At 36.9% G+C, this 19,374-nt stretch overlaps 1 protein-coding gene across 1 annotated transcript; it reads right to left on the bottom strand.

Moving 5' to 3' along the window:
• Window positions 1-3,470: 3,470 nt before the first annotated feature.
• Window positions 3,471-13,212, bottom strand: LOC113330446 (phospholipase A-2-activating protein-like). Its single transcript, XM_026577256.1, has 22 exons — window positions 13,035-13,212; window positions 12,604-12,938; window positions 11,978-12,081; window positions 11,842-11,910; window positions 11,642-11,702; window positions 11,372-11,511; window positions 10,991-11,180; window positions 10,378-10,439; window positions 10,172-10,260; window positions 9,976-10,048; window positions 9,795-9,854; window positions 6,613-6,759; window positions 6,466-6,504; window positions 6,239-6,276; window positions 5,918-6,004; window positions 5,518-5,683; window positions 5,029-5,106; window positions 4,561-4,697; window positions 4,388-4,461; window positions 4,156-4,225; window positions 3,981-4,043; window positions 3,471-3,890 (listed from the first exon to the last, which is right to left on the bottom strand). Exons 1-22 carry the CDS (start codon window positions 13,107-13,109, stop codon window positions 3,762-3,764), a joined length of 2,286 nt encoding a protein of 761 aa, XP_026433041.1. The 5' UTR covers window positions 13,110-13,212; the 3' UTR covers window positions 3,471-3,761.
• Between the last annotated feature and the right edge of the window lie 6,162 nt (window positions 13,213-19,374).

Raw genomic sequence — 19,374 nt, 5'->3', positions numbered from 1 at the left:
GTTATGATCTGATGATGTGCTTCTATGGTTTGATAGAGATATGAATATGAAGCTCGAGTAATAACAGAGAAGAAGATAGACTGATATTTTCTCGGAGTTTGAAGAACAGGGATTGGATGAAGACAAATGGAGTTAGGGACTGAGAAGTTACTGAATAAGATTTTGAGATACATGGAAAGAAATGATTAAGTGACGGGAATAAGCTACGGATTAGTTTCCTCACCGTAATGAAACTCAAGACAAACTACGGCGTGGTGTTCCGCACGTAGACAACTTCAGTTCAGGTTACGGTTGGAACTTTCAATCCGTAGTGTAACTCAGATGAGGCTACGGTGAGTTTTTATCACCGTAAGCAAACTCAGGGAATAGAGAAGAAGTGTATCCGTGGGAGATCTGAAGGAATAAAGGAAATGGGCTGTCGGTTTTGACAGACTGACAAGCCATTGAAGTAAATGGGCCGGGCTTCTTAGCCTTGTGCGCGGTCCATCATCTGATTATGGAATTTCTTCAATGCGACCAGCCTTGTCTGTGAGTTGCTTTTAGAAATTTACTCTCGGGGCAATGCCATCCTTGCACACTCGTTGAACGAGTTGAGAAAGGCTTCCAGGGTTGACAGGAACCAAATCGGAAGTAATATGGTTTTTCTGCAGGCGTGGATATATTTGCACTTCCCAATATTTGCTGCAAGGGCTTTTGAGAACAAGGAATGAGATGGCAACTTTTATGGAGACAAGTACATCTACAAGAGTAAGGAAAAAGACCAAGATGCGGTTTATTTGAAGTTGCGACGCCAGTTGGATAACTTGACGACGAAAGATGTTGTCTTTGACCCTTACAAGGGGGGTTTGGCCAAAGGAAAAGGAAAGACGGTTGGGTGCAAAGAGCAAACTGATTATTTTGGACCGTTGTTTCACCCAAGAGGATATGTAATGTATAACCCGAAGAGAGTAGCAAGACAATGCGGATACATACAAAAAATCCCAAAGGAGCACAATCAGTTTAAAATCGATGAGAAGAAAACCAAGTCATATGATAATGATATTGATATTGTTCACGACCCTTTACCATCATGTACATATTGCAATAACAGAAGGTTCAACGGATGTGCTATGGATGGTCGATTCGAAACAGATGATGAGGCAATTCTGGGTTACATTCCGTGGTACCTCAATATTTCGCATACTCGAGTGATACAAGTAGATGAGAGGCCCCGGATAGAGGACAAAGATACAGCTCTCGAATTCCTGGTGCATATTATTTCTCAATTACAATTTTGTCAATTGTTTTAGCATTATTTGTTTAATGTTTGTTGTTTAAAATAGAAACAGAGAAGACGAATCGGGCACTTGATATCCCAAGCACAACTAGAAATCAGGCAAGGGAAAAATGTTCAGGCCAATGAAAAGCTGATTGATGAATTGAACTGTCTCGAAGATGTAGAAGCGGGTGAAAAATTTGGGGAAGAGGTGGAAGAGGAGCCAAAAAAAAGAGGAAGAGAGTCGCCCCAAAAAAGTATTCTGAAGGTGCATCGAGCAGCGCCCCAACTGCTAAACGAGGACGAGGTGGTCGTGGTCGTGGAAGTGGTCGTGGTCGTGGTCGTGGTCGTGGTCGTGGAAGTGGTCGTGGTCGTGGACGTGGTTGTGGTGGGAATGTTGATGAATGAATGGTTTCAAACTTATGTCTTTAACTATGGATAATTATGGTGTCAAAACTTATGTCTTAAACTTATTGTCGAATTATGTTTGGTTATATTCCTAGTTTATGAATGAATGAATCTGGTTTTTTTTTGAAAATTGTTTGTGTGCAAAAAATGCATGATTGTGTAAGTTTTTTCTGCCACAATCAGTATACATGTACCTGTATAAAATCCGATTCTGACAATTCTCCAGGAGGACAATTTCAGAATCGGGTTTTGAAGTTGCACCACATAGACCGATTATGAACATTTTTTCACCTGGTTTTTAACTTTACAAAATCGGTTTATAAGGGTAATTATAAAGTCCGATTCTGACAAAACAAAAAAATCCAGAGTTTCACAATCGGTTTATGTGGGCATCCCATGTAATCTGATTCCTGTGATGAAAAGTGACAATGTTTCTGTATCTTTTTTTGTCAAGAATCGGATTACAAGTGACACATTAAAACCCGACTATTGAGAGGCAGATTTTGAAAACTTTTATAATCGGTCTATGTTGGCATCACTTGTAATCCGATTTTTGCAAGGAAAAGTGGCAGTTCTTCTGTAACGTTTTTCGCCAAGAATCGGATTACATGTGCAAAATTAAAATCTGATTATTGAGAGGCATAATTTATATGATTTTGCGAGGACACAATCGGACTATGTGGACATACCTAAACTCCGATTGTTCGAATTGAATTTGAAAAAAATAGCCGTTGAGTCTTTATCTATATAAAGACAACCTCTTTGAGCCACTCTCACATCCCACACTTAGCCTAGAAAATGGAGTGAGAACCGCATGAAGATTTGTGTCTCGTTAAATCGTTTGTTAATACGTTCCGTGAACGTCCGAATGAGATCTATTCAATGTTTTGGAAGAGAGTTAAAGCGTTCTTTTACGGGCGTACCAGGAATCCCAATAACCGCAAATGGAGAGACTTGGCATTCCGATTCAACTACATAAAAAGTGCAATGCGAGAGTATGTTAAAGTTAAAATATGGTGTACCAACATCATCCACAAGCTCCTCTTAGAGAAAAAGTGAGTAATCCGATAATATTTATACGTATGTCATCGTTAAAAGTTCGCATACTAACATTTAAGAATTCACTGAATTTCAGCTGGAACGTTTCAATGGGCGATGGAGAATTCGTAATGGGGAAATTAAGTTCGTAATGGGGAAACTAAGTTCATTCACCACAGAGAATATACGACGTGCTTGGAGGTTCATTGACGAACATTTGATGTGTCAAATTCTAGAATACCCATACTGAATCCTATATATGTAATGCGCTAACTTCCTAAACCATGTAATGAATATTTTGTTTATGAAAGTAAGACATAATCGGATTATGTGGGCATATATAAACACCGATTCCTGCAATCGATTTATATATGTATTGAAAAAACCAGATTCTGGGTTTACTTCCTTTGAAAAAATTCAACCCAGAATCGGTTTACAAATACACTAACATCAACCGATTCTGGATCGAGTTTTGAAAAAAAAAAAAAAAATCAAGCTTTTGATGATGAATTAATGATAGTTGATTTCGGGGTTAATTTGATTAAACATCATTTAATCATCCAAATTAACACTAATCAATCAGGGATAGTCTTGCCACTTAATAAAATAATTGGATAAAAAATTATCCATTTTACTTCAAATTATTTATTTTTTTGTCTTGTAATGGTATGGCTAAATTAATCCCCAATTTAGCCAGGCAAAACAAGGTGTTAGAATCTTTTTGGTACAAAAAAAAAACACTCAAAAATTATATTTTGGAACCACAAAAAAATAAAAGATTATTCCGAAGTTGTATTTTCTTAGTCATTAAGTTTAAAAGATTATTTGATTATAGAAAGCTGCTAATGAATTTAAAACTGTTTAGCTATTGGTATTATTTACAACCCAAAACGTTTCCATCATAATTTTTGTGTGAAATGTTCAGGAGGAAATAGATATTCGACAATCATGAAGGCCAATCTCATGTTTACCAAAACTCATTAGTGGGTGTTAAGATGCAGATCAAGAAGAAGTCATTATATTCCAGCTCCTGGTTTCAAATTCGCCCTCACATTATAAATTATGTGGTTAAAAGTTCAATGTCCGATGCAACTTCAGCAATCTTCACTTCCTTGGAAGCCTTTGCAATCTTTGCAATACTTTGAACGTCGAAGTCTATTGCAATTCCTTTCACAAGACCCTCGAGCATCTGTTTGTAAGAACAACCTTTAGCATAACAATTGCAAGAGATAAGACTTCTTTCTATCAAGTAACAGGTATGAAATTTCAGAAATAATACCAATGATCCAACAGCAACCAGGGCACGGAATTTCGAATCAACATCTTCACTGCCTTCTGCAATCTGTAAATCATATAAACGAGTTCATTGTAATTCATTCAAGATCCAGTATGTTATACAGTGATACTTCACATGATTCATTAAAAGAAGGTATTTGTGACAGAAAAGGACATACTTCGATAGCTGCTGAAAGAACTTGAGATTGGCCTTCTTGATCTTTCTTTTCAATCAAAAGCACAGCATAACTGTGAAAGGAACAAAAAATGAAATTGACATATATTAGCTTGTGCAACTGATAGTTATGGCAGCAACCAGAAACCAGATCAGTATCTAATTAATGCACCCAAAAGCTATTTTGACAAATAAATCATGAGAAAATGAAGCGACGCAAAAGGAAATCAACTCACTTGAGAATCAATGTCGAATAAGATAACTGTACATTCTTGTTGGACGATGAACAACTTGAAAACACATCAAGCACCTGCAAGATCAACGAACAAATGAATCACCATTTCATATACAGCGCCACTGCAGTAAAACTCAATCTGACGAATATCATTTTAGCATAGAAAACACTAACCTCACTACGGTTCCTTTGTAACCACTCATGGAAGGATGACTGCTTAAAGAGATTTGCCACGACACGCGTGCTGGTCAAAAGGTTTGCTGCCAATGCAGGAGCACTTGTAACCTTCTTAATTGTCTCCAACAGAAAATCTGATTAGACATATAAAACCCACAGAAGTTGGTAAAATACAAAGCAAAACTTCTTCAAAACACAATATACAAAATCGAAAACACATTTATACAAAGCAAAACTTTTTCAAAGTAGGATAGGGATGATTATATTATGTGTTTCTTTACACAAAATTGAAGCACATTCTACACCACAGCTATAATAGACGTGCTTTAAATTGACTATATTGGTAAAAACATCTGAAATCTACAGCAAACTTGCAAGCATGATAATAATTTTTTAGTTCCCATCAACTTATCAACAATAGGCAGCAGACATTATATCTAGATAATAGGCGAAATATCTGAATACCGTTGCCAACTTTTATATGCTGCTGAAGTAACCTTGCCCCATCAGGATGAAGGATTATCATCCGTAAGACATCGATAACTGCACAAAAACAAGTTTATCTGTAAACATACTTGATGATGTCAATACTTCAAGGCATACAGCAAAGAAGAATTTGAAATCAAGACATGCTCCTAAAAAGTAATTCATTTCAAACATCAATATGCTGAAATTCAAAATATCTACTAACACAGCCTTGAATAATTTCTGCAAGAAGAGGAATTATTAACAGGAAGAAGAAAAAAATAACGAGAACTTTTCCCACCCATGAACTCGATGAGATGAGCCGACACTGGAAAACTGATGACTCTGATGCGGCCAGATAATTGAGAACATATATATATAAATTATTCACAAAACCCTAACAACAACTTGCTCATACTTGACACTTCGTGGTACATACAAATAATAGACAGCAATGCGTTCAACGAGTATTAAGCTATGGGGTATAACCTGGAAACATCATTGCAACTGGCCAAAATTTTAATGTTTTCAGCAACAACGCAACGTCAACATCTGCAAATGTACTTGTATGATAGTGTGATATGTCCTGTAATATCTTCTTAACAGCAGACACTCTGGACATCTCAATCTCTGTTAACGCCAGATCCTTCTGTGCCTGTAAATCGGATGGAAATTGTCATGTAACCAAATGCAAGGATATATAATTTCAATTTATGGGAAGCAAAAACACTTGATGGAGAAAAATCGATATAAAAGTGTAGAACGAAAATCAACAGAAAGACAGCAAGAGACTAAATAACAGAAGTGCAAGAACATAAGGGGGTTTCTATAGCTTAGAAGCCTCGCAGAAAATCAACTATCTAGATTTTACAATATAGAAATATCTTACCGGGTCTGATAGTAAGGCACAATTGAATTCTGTTATCTTCTTGAGAATCCCATCAAACTGGGCCACGTCAAAGAAAAGCATTCCTTTCTGGAAACACAAAATGATTCAAAAAGGTACAATTGATAAAATATACTGACGAGGAACCAACTCAATAAACAACTGTATGTGAACAAAACAGCTTCCATAACAAGAATAATGACCATGAAAAGGACGGTTATGACTGTCACATAGTAATTACTAATTCGTAAGAACTAAGATGGATACTTAAACTCCCGCATTGATGGAGATGCAAGATGATTATAGAAAGAGACATGGACATACCTTGGGAATATGCTTGAAAACAGGTTTTGTAGCCCCACCTGATTAAGTCATGTGGTACATAAAGTTATTATTAGCCTTGGTCGAACATTTAATGTCAAGGAGTCTAAATAAATAGACAAAGAATGACCAAGATTCAAGCGTGCCGATGTTCTTAGCAAAATAAGCACCAAGAATTCAGAAATTTATCTTGGACTAAAGAAAGATGCCCTCAAATTGGAGTTGCATACCAGATACATTGGAAGATGCTCCCGGTACATAAGCATTAGCTGAAAGAATGAAGTACGAAGATTAACTACTAACAGAAAAATCCAGAGAAAGACCTGTTGATGTACGTTATTGAGCATGACATAATGCAATATAACATCGGTACTCACAGCCAGTATAAGGATCGCGAAATGATGCATCAAATGTGAAGTTGTTCTGCCCAGAATTTTGTAGTATAAAATCTACAATTTGTTGTCTATAGGATAATGTAAGGCTTTCCTTCAGAAGCCATTTGTCAGCTACATCATACGGGCTATCTGGAAACCGTTCACTGATTATATAATCACTTTCAGGATAGACAAATGCATGTCAAATAAATATTAATGAAATTTAGCTTTTTGGCTAACATATCAAAAAAATGACATTGACCGACCAACTAAGGTATCTACGTCCTTTTATTCCTGAACTTCATTTATAAATGCTGTATAATGTTCTTATCTATATTATAAAAAGAAGTGGTGTCTGTCTATCCGGATATATCCGACCATCGATTTCGTCATCCGGCAGCGGGGATCGGGAGTTGGGCGAGGGATATTTTCGATCATGGGATGCCCTGGGTTTCCCGATATCATTAGGGGCCCATTAATAATAACTTGATTTCCCTGCCGTGCGGTTTCTTAATTTGGTACTGTTTCCGGAAACAGAGATGTATCCTAATTCTTCTGGTATTAAAAAGTCCTATATAAGACTATGCCTGTTCTTAGGTATACCGTTCATATCAAAAGACGTTCAAACCAAAAGGCTTAGAAGAGGAAATTGATTTCATCCAACTGAAACTATGAGGTGTGTATTTTTTTTTTATATTGGTTGCTCTTTTTTCTTCTTTCGAACTATATTCTTTAGAATTGTTGTCTTCTGGTAATTTGTTGGAAAACTTCAATCTGTTTTATGCTAGACCACCTTCCCAGTTATCAACAGACGTCCAACCTACAAAAGTTGTTGTTAACGAGTTATCCAAGGTAAGACTGGTCACGCAAAGAATTGCCTTATCTTTCGGTTTCCTGAATCAGTAGTAATTCATGCTAATAACCGCTTATTGATTTAATCTATTCTTCTCACTAAAGGTTTCTGATCTCGAGCATCTGCAGAACCAGGCAAACCCTAGATTTGTTCATGGTTGAATACAACACATCTTCACTGCCGACAACCTTATTAGTAAAAGGAGAAGCAAGTTGGTAAAGAAGATACGCACTTGAAGAGGTTGTTAAAGAAGATACGGACTTAAAAAGCTCGGAAAATTCCTCGATGCAAAACAAAACAAAACATGTTAAATATTAAAAAGATCAAAACTGGAAATTATTGAAGCAGAAGCATGTATCACTGATTTAGACGGAATGCAGGTCAGCTAGCCTTATCTATATAATATATATTGTATGACTATGTTTTGTATGTGGATGATGATAGCCTTATTGCCAGTTTTGAATCTGGAAAGAGCTAGATAACTTGGCAACGTTAAATTATGTAGATTTCATGATATTCCTGGGTTGGGTTTTGTGTGCACGGTTTGCAAAATCTTGTTAAAAAGCTCAAATCCTCTGCTGCTATTCCAAGAAAATCTCAGAGTTTAGCTTTTTGGGCTAATTGGTTTAGTGATTTTCTACGGAAGCTCAAACCCGTCGCTGCTCTTCCAAGAAAATATCAGAGATTATGGCCCGATCTGGGTATGACTCCCGCGCAAGTGACGTGAAGGGCACTCATTTAGTTAACAGTTTCAGTGTGTTGCTGGTTGACGGAAACATAAACAACCTATGTTATGTACCCTTTTTTTGGACCTTGCATTTGTTATCTCTTATGAAAGGAAATGGATTGAGAGATGAATCGATCAATATAATAAAACCTGATGTTTATCCAATGCCATGTGAGGTACAAACTACGAATCCCCAAACTTTTAAATGGTTAGATGGGAAATACACCACTGGGCAGAGGAGTCGGCGACATTGAGAATACTTATGAACTGGTTGGGCAACTATAGAAGTCACACATACAGTAAGTAACATAATATAAATATAACAACTCACGTACCGAACTAAATGTTTTCTAGAGAAAAGAGATGTTAGCAAAACATGTGTGGGTCAGTGGCATCTCAATTTCAATAATTTTAATTTGACCCGGCTTATGGTAGCGATCATTATGACCAAACTAGCTAATCATCCTACAATGAACCGGCTAGGATTTCGTAAACACCCTAATAATTGAAATTTCTTATTTGGATGGCTAGGATTATAACGCGTTCAAGGACAAAGTTAAGCAGCACCTAGCCATTAATCCTAAACACGAGTAACTTTATGTTTATGGTGACTAAGTATCCTAATATATGTGATTAGATTTCCTAATTAAACTTAATTTCCTAACCTAAGTTAATTTCCTAACGATAATTTGACCTGACCAATAAAACAACCTGGAACCTGCTTAAGGGGCCTCGGCCGGGGATGTAGCCCCCGACAAATTTGACTCGATAGACAAAACATCGGTGCCTGTACGAAGGGTCATGGCCGGGTTGTAGGCCCCGATAAATTTGACCCGACCCACAAAACATCGGCACATGTTTATGGGGCCACGGCCGGGGCTGTAGGCCCCGGCTAATTTGGTCCGACCAACAAAACATCGACACATGTTTGAGGGGCCACGACCGGGGCTGTAGGCCCCGGCTAATTTGGCACGACCAACAAAACACTGGAGATGCAGGTTCCGGCTATAGGCTGAACCCCCGAGATTCCAGCTTAATTTTTAATGTAGGGATTGCATTTGACTGTAAACTTTCTAATTCACGGTCGGGACCGCAAGCACCGGGTTATTTGACCAGACCAACAAAAAATCGTGCCATAGGATAGGATATGTAGTGCCGGGTTATTAATCTACGGCCTGAACGGCTACTATGGTCCGATTAACTAAACACGCAACTATGATCCCACTAATTAACACAATATACTATGACATGACTAACTAATTAAATACTGGGATCGTCCGTAACGGCCCTAACTACTATAATCCGACTAACTAAACACATCCCAGACCAATACAACCTAACTAAATATTTGTGGAAGGATACTGACAGGCCGACCATACAGTAAATAAAACTCGAAAAGGTTGAGCCCCGGCCTACGGCCGGGGTGATACCTAGTACCTGTATGCTTCTACTTGTGATAGATTATATCAACTAAGGGATTATGGGTTTCTGAGAACCAAGTTACCAAGTACTAGTTTTTCATCTGAGAGAAAGGGAGGCAATGTATTGGCAAATAGGCCTATAACAACCATACAATAGGGTGACTTCAAAATGAACAAAGATTACCTGATCTATTGTAAGGCAACTTACGAATGGGCTCGCCATCTCCAATGTCAACATCAAATACTGTGTGGACAGAAGGTTGAAGATTAGAAAACAAGGTTGGAGGTAAAAGAGATAATGGCAATCCTTTTTTCATTTCCTTATAGTGAAAAGTGAGAAAGTAAATTGTGAAACTGGGAATTACCAAAATCATATTGAGTTCCATTCAGGACTGGCCGCTTCAACCCATCTTCCGGTCCATCAACCACTTCACCAATCTAAACAACAAAATGGGTCAGATCATCATACACACATCAATCAGACTGAAAAATCCTCGTGGCAACTTGAATAATAAGGGATAACATGTATACATATACAAAAACAAAACAGAAAATACATACTTTGTCCCATATCTGCTCTCTTGAGTTCCACGAGTAAGCAACACCGTTATCCCCTTCTCTTACAATCTTAGTCTGTCCATCTGCTGTCCCTGTTACCATAAAAAAAAGGGTTTGACCAGCAAAATAGTGGGTGCAATACCCAATAAAGAAAAAGTTTGCGTAACTCCTAAAATGACATAACTAAGACAATATTTTAGGAATGATACCTGGAGTATGCAAAGAATCCAGCCGAGGTAATTCCTCCAATTTCAATCCTCCAACTCTTTTTCTACAATGTGAAGAATGCGTCACAAAACAGCATATGAAGCGAAAAGGTTTACGTACATATGGTGAAACAATAATATAGTATAAGAGAATTGTTTAGTCAACTCAAATAGATGACTATTTGTACAGGGTGGTGAATATTTTCAGAAACATCAATATTTTCAGTCATTCCTTTGCATAGTGATAAGCCAGAAGTTGGTAAATGTACATAGAAACAAGAACTGTTCAACAATCAACCCCAAATACTTGGGAATAGGCTTTAACACAGCACAGTGAAGATGGCGATGACGATGATAAAATGTAATTCAACGTAAGAAAAGGCATGGGTATATCTGGACATGTTTTGTGCAAAGCCTTTGGTTATGGTCGAGATGGATACGAATTTGCTAAATTCAAAGGGTAAGCCTTGAAAGGAAGTGGATAAATGACTAATCATTAGCCAGGACGCCAAGAACTAACTCCAGACTTCAAACATTTATCCTTCGATCTCCATAGAGCTACGTGTTCACATGCAAAACTTAAAGCGACAATGCAAACACAGGCAAATTAATTTACCTGCTGCTTTTGTACGTAGAAAGTCGGGTAGTGAATGCTTCGATATCAACTGGATCAGCTATCCTGTCATTATGCGATGTCCATATCCGAACAACTCCATCTGAACATGCAGTAACCACGTCACCGTTTTCTAGAAATTTGGCATCCCAAACACAACCAGGGTGTTCAATGCTCTGTACACAAACTCCATCTGTAATAAAAAGAGTTCAAAAGAAAATACTTCAAGCCGAAGTCAAGAAGACCAGTTGCAACAATAAGAGATTGCACTCTCGAAGGTATAATCAAGGTTAGCTGCCCGTAAAAGAACAATGGAGAATTAAGAGGTACTGAAGATTGTTCAACCAATGAAAAACTAACTGAAAAGCATTTAACAATAATAACCTTTCCATATCTTAGCAAAACCATCTTCACTGCCGCTAACAATCAGTCCAGAAGAATGTGCATGAACAGAGTAAATAATTGAAGTATGACCAACCATCTCCATCAAAACTTGACCAGCTAAGGCCCACAACCTGATTGAACTGCCATTGCAAAAGTACCAGAAATTTAGAACCCCACAAGAAGAGATGCAAAAAAATAAAATAATGTTTCCGGATACTAACTCGACTGGCCAAAAAAAAATAAAAATATTAACTTCTGTTCCTCCCTCACCTGTCATGTGATGCAGAAAGAACCCCAAGACCAGGCATTACAGCTAAACCTCGAACAGTATCTGCACAAGTCCCAAATGGCATGAGAAGAAGGCTCATGAAACTTAGCGTGTGCCTAAGACAAGCAAGTGAAACACACAAGTAGCATAATGCATAACTTGAATGATGAAAGCACGATTAAGGAACATCATGAAAACAAACCCGTATGCCCAACGAATGTGTGTGCGCAAGTCTTTCCTCTCCAAAGTTTTAATGTTGAATCACTTGACCCTGCACAAATATATGTTAATACTTTTAAGAGAAGTAAAGAACAATGTTAGTTGAAGCAGTATCGTACCAGTAATAAGTTCGCCTGTCGGGAGCTTGATAACTGCTTGTACAGCAGATTTGTGAGCTTCCCATGACTCAGATTGTTGACCATTCCTCCACCGACGTATTGTACTGAAACACATGCCAAAAAAGTTCACCGCTGTGACCAACTTACTACATTACCTACTACAGAGATGACCAACAAAAAAAGAGGCTGGAACTTTAGAAACTCCTAACAAGAGCTAATGTCATACGAAAAACTACTTATACTCCTTCTGGATTTGCGGTTAACCGTTAACGTATAATGGTGTATACCATCCTAACTCTACCGCACTGCCCCATGCTTTTAAGATCGCATCCATCCATTGCCCAACAGTGGCAATTAAGGGATGACATTGCGGTCTTACAGTGCCTCATTAACCTGCAGTATTTTAAATCCCTTCATTTGTCCAGCGCTGGTGCAACCAGTGTATAAGTATGCTGCAGTTGAGTATCACATTCCTATTACTCAGTAAACATTAGTACAATACACATCACCCCCCAGCCCTTTACATGTCTACTATCATATCCATTGGTTTGCTCAGTGCTGGTGCTCATGTGGTACAAACAACATAACACATTAGAAATAAAATCATTAACTTTTCAATTACTCACCCATCAACTGATACAGAGACAATGTCTGAAACATCATCACCAGCAAGACCGGTAACTTGCAATTGATGACCTTTCATTGTCTGGATACTTTCTCCTGTTTTCAAATCCCATAACAGAACAAGTGTATCCATACCACCAGATACAATTCTACCAGCTGGGAAATTCTCATCTGGTGCTATCCAATTCAATGGACCAACAAAACTGGTATGACCTAACATAATCTTTGATTCTTTACACTTATTCTTTTCTGTTGGATCAATTGACCAAAACCTAATAGTTTTATCCCTAGAAGATGTCGCAATTCCAGTTTCACCACATACACATATTCCTCGTACCTAAAAAAAACAAAGCAAATCGATAAATTCCACATCAAAACTTCGACGATCATCAACTGCTACGGTACAATTAGGGTCGAGAAAGAGAGATCTTACATCGTCCTCGTGACCAGTTAGTTCAGAGCTGATACGGTATTCGATAAAATCGACATCCATATTTTCCGTCTTCATCTTTTTCTTTGAGTGAGACTGTAATGAGAGTAGCTAAGGTGAGAATCGGGGGATAGGTACTTTCTTCGTATAAATAGGCGAATCTAACATAGGAGGGGAACGAAGTAAACGCAAATAGAAGGTCTCTTGATGAATCGTTTTTCAAAAATGGTGGGGACTATTCTCCATTTTTTGGGTGGATATTAGAAGTAATAATGAGTCATCCCTTATCTAAGTTTTTTTTAATATCAAATTTTTCCTTATTAATCAAATTAATACAATGATTAGTGAGTTAATTAATGATTAGTGAGATTAAATTAATAAGTTATTTTTTTCAAAAGAAGAATTATTGAGAGGGAGAAGAAGAAGATGAAGATGAAGATGATAATGAAGATGAGGGTTTTGGAAGAAAAAAAGTTAAGATCTTTTTCTTTAAGAGCCACAACAAGAGTATGATGTTTTGGGTACTCACAGATACTTCAAATTTAGTTAATGGTGCTTGAATTGGCCAAACCATTCCTCAAAAATGAACAATTTACAAATTGATTTCGGTTTGGTTAAAAAAGTTCGGCTACGAAATCTGAAGAACAGGTAGCCGAACTCATCTGCATGTGTAGTTCGGCTAATATTTCTGAAAACACAGGTAGCCGAACTCAGATTTAATGGAGTTTTTTCTTTCAGAGAAAAGTTCGGTTAGGAGAAGAAAATTGCGACGTAATCGAACTAAGAGTTCGTCTAGGAAAAAAAATTACGACGTAACCGAACTCAATATGCAGGTTTTCCAGAAAAAAGTTCGGTTAGGAGAAAAAATTGCAATGTAACCGAACTTTTTTGTGGCGTAACCGAACTTTTTTCGATGTAACCGAACTTTTTGCAAGTAATCGAACAATAAGTTCGGCTTGGACATTTTTCCTTCTCTTAACCGAATTTTTCTCTGAAAACAAAAACCTCCATTAAAGTTGAGTTCGGGTAGTTCGACAAAAATTTTCACATAATTCCTAGCCTAAATTCTCTCTGTAACTTCCATTTTCAACTCATTTTGATGATTACTTCTCATTTTTTTCAATGGAAAACGAATGAAAAGTAATGGGTTTGTTATAATTTTGACTTTGATTTTTTTTTGTTAATGATTTAAATTAAGATATATATATAGAGGTGCTGGTGGTTGTGATTTGAGGTGGTCGGTGGTGGTGGTAGTCGGTGGTGGTTGGTGGTGGTGATCGGAGGTGGTGATGGGAGGAGGTGGTTATATATATAGGTGGTGGTGATGGGAGGAGGTGATTATATATATAGGTGAAGGGTAGGTTAGTCATTTCCACACTTTAGGACACCCCTTATAAGTATAGGGTAGACATTCCTATCACAAAGTAGTCCCCCACCATTTTTGAGTAGTCCCCGAAAAACGGTTCTTCTTGATCTTCCAGACTAGTTTGGTGAGAGGATCTGAAATAACTGCGGCATGTGCTGGGCTCAATTTCGCTTGGCCCGGGAAAAGCCCCAAGCACAGGGAATATGGAGCATGGTTCGCCGCATAAGGGGTGGGACTTGAGTTGGGTCAACCCACCCAACCCGAACGTTGGGCGGGCATGGGCAATATATTTTAAAATTTTGGGAAAGTTTGGGCACAATTTTAATAAACCCGAGTTAAATTTGGGCAAACATGGGCACAAATATTTCTAACCCGAGGAACCCACCCAACCCAAGGAACTACAGTATAACTATATAAACTATTTTTATAATTAGTAGTATTATCTATTAAGAGCAATTTTAGCCATTATCTTCAAACATAATAATGAAAATATAAATCATATCTATCTCATTATGAATTCAATATGAAAATTTTTTATATTATTGTCAATGAAATTTTTTTATATTATTGTCAATAATCATAAGTTATTTGGAAATTTAAGCTAAATATAACAATTAAATCTTATAATTACTAAAATTTGTTATTATTATATTAATGAAAAATAAATTTTAAGACTTAAATTAAGGTCATTAGGGTTTTTATGTGTGTATATATATATGAGTCTACTGACTAACCCATTTTCACCGAGAACACACCATCACCTATAAGGTCGTTGGTGGATAGTTAACTGAACCCCTGCAACTGTCCAAATTTTTTGTGTTGTAAAGTATTAGTATAGGTCAACCCGAGGAACCCGGCGAACCCGAGGAATATAACTTGGGCGGGACTTGGGCAAAGGATTTCTACCTCGGATCTGCCTCGGCCAAGCCTTCCAATCCGACCAACCAACCCAAGTCCCACCCCTACGCCGCATAGACTAGGATATAAATAGTAAAAGGATATATGAATCGACAGTCCAAGAAAAGGTGGTGTACATGTATCTTGGTCAAAGAGCGGTTGAGATCATTTCTAATTTTGGATGGTAGGGATTATGCGGTGGTGTATATGTATCTTGGTCAAAGAGCAGTTAAGATCATTCTTAATTTTGGATGGTAGAGATTATGCCTCGGCCCCCTATTCTTTTCTTTTTTTGATGCAAATAGGTGAATTTTATTAAGAACTGGAATTTGTTACACAAGCTGTGTCAGCATTCAAAGCTTCGACAAGAAAACTTGGTGGATAATGAATCCAGGTACTACTAATATGAAAATTTCCAGAGTGTTTAGCCAGCTTATCTGCTGGTTAATTTATTTTGTTTCCTACTAATAAACTCGCAAGTCAAGAAAGGGTGCTTGCTTAAGAAACCAATAATATCTAGGATGAGAGTCTGTAATTCCCATCTAACTTTACTGCAATCTCCATTTGTTGTTGCTACTACGTTCTGTGCGTCAAGCTCAATGCAAGCATGTTGTATATCGAGTTCCTCTTCCCATCGAATAGCTTGCAGCAATCCTTCCACCTCTGCATGCTCTGAGTCTAGATGTCCATGATCATAGATGCAGCATCCCCGTTCAAAGGTACTTGTAGAGTCACGAAGAATTAGTCTAATGCCAGTATGTGCAATAGAAAGAACTTTTTTAAAAGAAACATCACAACAGATTGAAAAGGAAGGTGCAATAGAAGGTAGCCAAGAGGAAGATATAATGTTAGTTCTGCTGTAACTATTCCCTACAGCAGCTTGTATTTTAATCATTCGTGTGTCTCCTCATGTTATTGAGATACTGTATGCTCCATATAACCTCCACCGAATTGGGTTTTTTCCATCGAAAACACTTTTGCATCGCTCTTTCCATATCCCAACAGGTATTTACCATTTTAACTATCCGGTCCAGATTGGAAAAAATCATTTGTAAACCAACTTTTGATCCACTGCGCCACACTATGGTTCACATCTACCATACTTCTCCTTGCACCTGGGATTGAAGTCCAGACAGCCTGAGAAAAATCGCATTCCCAAAACTATATGTTTAGTTGTCTCTATGTGCTGATGGCACATGCTGCAGATTTCTCCTGTGTATTGTTTCACTCTCCTCATACGTTCGCTTGATGGAATAATATCTTGTACACACTTCCAGACGAATGTTTTGATCCTTGGCAAAGTATTCAGCTTCCACGGTTGCTTCCAGAAAACCGCCATTTCTTCATCATGGGTAATCGCCATATTTGATTTGATTTCAAAAATTTCCTATATGCAGATTTAACCGTGAATCTTCCATTGCGTTCTAGAGTCCAAATCAACCTATCTGGAGAGTGCATAGGGATTCTCATACAAAGAATTTTCCGAACATCTTCAGGTGAGAAAATTTGTTGAAGAACTGTGGCTTTCCAAGTATTTGTTTCTTTATCAATGAGGTCACTAACTTTACTGTATTGAACTTCCAAATCCAAATCTGCGATTGTAACTGGTGGTGCTTGTTCTCATAGTATCCAGTTATCCTTCCATGTTAGGATTCTTGTTCCATCCCGTAATACCCAAAACTGAAAACTAAGGAAGAAGAGGTACGTAGTTTTGATTACAAAGATTACTTAGCTTATCTAGCCAACTGTTTTTTCTAGATGTAGCATAACATTATATTAACCCTATACTATAACATAACAGTATATGAACCCTTATCCAATTAATTCTAATTTTAGCCAAAATCTAACCTTGGCTCTGTCATACAATGGACAACCAATTATATATATAATTCTAAGTTCTAATTAAAACATGTTATATATCAAGAACACATGACGAGACGAGAAGTTGTAAGTTGATTTTGCATGTTCAATAACATGCATACTATGACGGGATACTATTCATTCCTAACTGGGATGAGTTAGTATTCCTAAATTTCCTCTTTAGTGCTCTTAGAGTTATAAGCAGATGTATAATAATAAACCAATTCAAAAGTTATAAGAATACGCTATTGTTTTCCTTTATGCTGTCAATTTGAGTAAGCATATCCGGTAAGATGTTTAAACTTTAATACTTTCGTATTATTGTTGAATGGTTTTCGGTTGATTTTAATCTAGGTTTTCCACTGTAAATTGAAATTACATGCATCTGTTTATGTAAAATAGCTGTATTTGTGTCCCAAAGTTCTCATTGAACAAAAGTTTGTAAGTTGCACTCCAAATATTTGACAGCACATCCCAAAGAAAAATATGTTATCTCTCTCAATTTACATGAGTTTGCTATGCATTTGCTCTTCCTTGGTTCCAAACATTAATTGATTCTGAAAGGATCTCTAAAAATTTTTCTCAGTGATAACTTTTATGTAAATTTTATCATAAGTTTTCTCTCTTCTTCTTGTTTATTCAGTATCCATTTCTTTTAATTGTTATACAACTTCAGATACTCCCCATTTCTTTTTATTGTTATACAACTTCAGATTTTTTTTGTTTATCCTAATTCCAACGTAAATATCCATTTATAATTTGCAAAACAAATAACCATATGGTCGAAAAATTAACCTATAACCAAGGGAGGAATGTGCACCCCGGGCTAGAAAGGGTGCACATAGTCGCACTCCTTAAGAATAGGAAAGAAAAATATATATATTTTAAGCATTTAATCTTATGTTGGGTGTTTTATGTAACTATATTTTGGATTGATTCGTGTAGAAATGCTTATTATGATTAGTACATTTCTCTTTAAATAAATTTACATGGATAGCTAACTTAACTAAGTAAGCAACGACAAGACAGAAAATGAGACAAAAAATGGGAGGCCTTTTTTAGTTTCCTTTCTTAGATATACAAACTACCCATGATAAAGGTATATATAAACCAAAACACCAAATATGGATTAGTCGTGATAAGGCCGCCTCATAGCATGGGTGTCATTATAACCAAAATTATGAAATTATATAGAAGGCATAATTGGGGGATACTCTCACAAATTGGAGGATACTAAAGAAAAAGAACAAAAAACATTATGAAGTAATTTAAGAGTCCCTTATCCAAATAACACTGTCGGTATTGAATTCATCACCGAAGCAACATCGACTATAACAGTCGGTATTGCATTCAACCTACAACTTCAACAAACCAATACCGACAACAAAACACCCAGAAGAACATTGGTTTATTCTCACTGTAATAAGAAACAAAACGAGATATTTAGCTCCTAATGATTCATGATTTCTGCATGTTTGATTTAGGTTGCACAATTGGTCCGAGTAGTCTCGTGTAGGGTCGTACATTTTATCTTCTTGTGATTTTCAATCTTTCCTAATGTTCTTCACCGATGAAGATGAACAGTTGAGTAGACTACTAATTAAAGTCCCCCTCATTATTTTAATCAATCGTTGGTTTTAATCTTCATCAGAAATATGAAGAAATCCTGTCTTTTTTCTATCAAATTTTGATTTGTTTTATTGGACGTTGGTATAGGATTTGTTATCGAAGGAACGGAGGATTGAAGTGACGATCGTTGCACGGTACAGATGAGATTCATCTTTGATTAATTTAAACAAAATTTAATCTTTCGTTCCTATCGGGGGTTTTGCAGACTCCTAACTCTTAATCAGCTGAACCAATGGGAATTATTGGGTGATATGATGAAAAAAAAATAATTTATTTGGTGCACAAGTAGGGGATACCAAATTAAAATTGTCCTGTTATCCAAAATTTAACTTCATATAACCGAGAGTATCCTCCAATTTGTGAGAGTATCCCCAAATTGTGCCTTCATTATATACTTATCCTTTAATTGATAATAATTATCTATTTTAGTCTTAGTCGGTTGTTTTGGTTGGTGGTCAACCGCTAATCATATCCAACACTCCCCCTTGGGTGATCACAGATTAAAATATTGCCTCATTAAAGCTTTGACGGTAAGATCCAAGCAAAGAGTATGATTAATTTTGTTGCCTAGTTAAAACCTTGCCACAAAAA

The sequence above is a fragment of the Papaver somniferum genome, unplaced genomic scaffold (genome assembly GCF_003573695.1).
Source record: "Papaver somniferum cultivar HN1 unplaced genomic scaffold, ASM357369v1 unplaced-scaffold_118, whole genome shotgun sequence".
In the NCBI taxonomy this organism is placed as follows: domain Eukaryota; kingdom Viridiplantae; phylum Streptophyta; class Magnoliopsida; order Ranunculales; family Papaveraceae; genus Papaver; species Papaver somniferum.
This window is presented reverse-complemented; position numbering and strand designations above follow the sequence as displayed.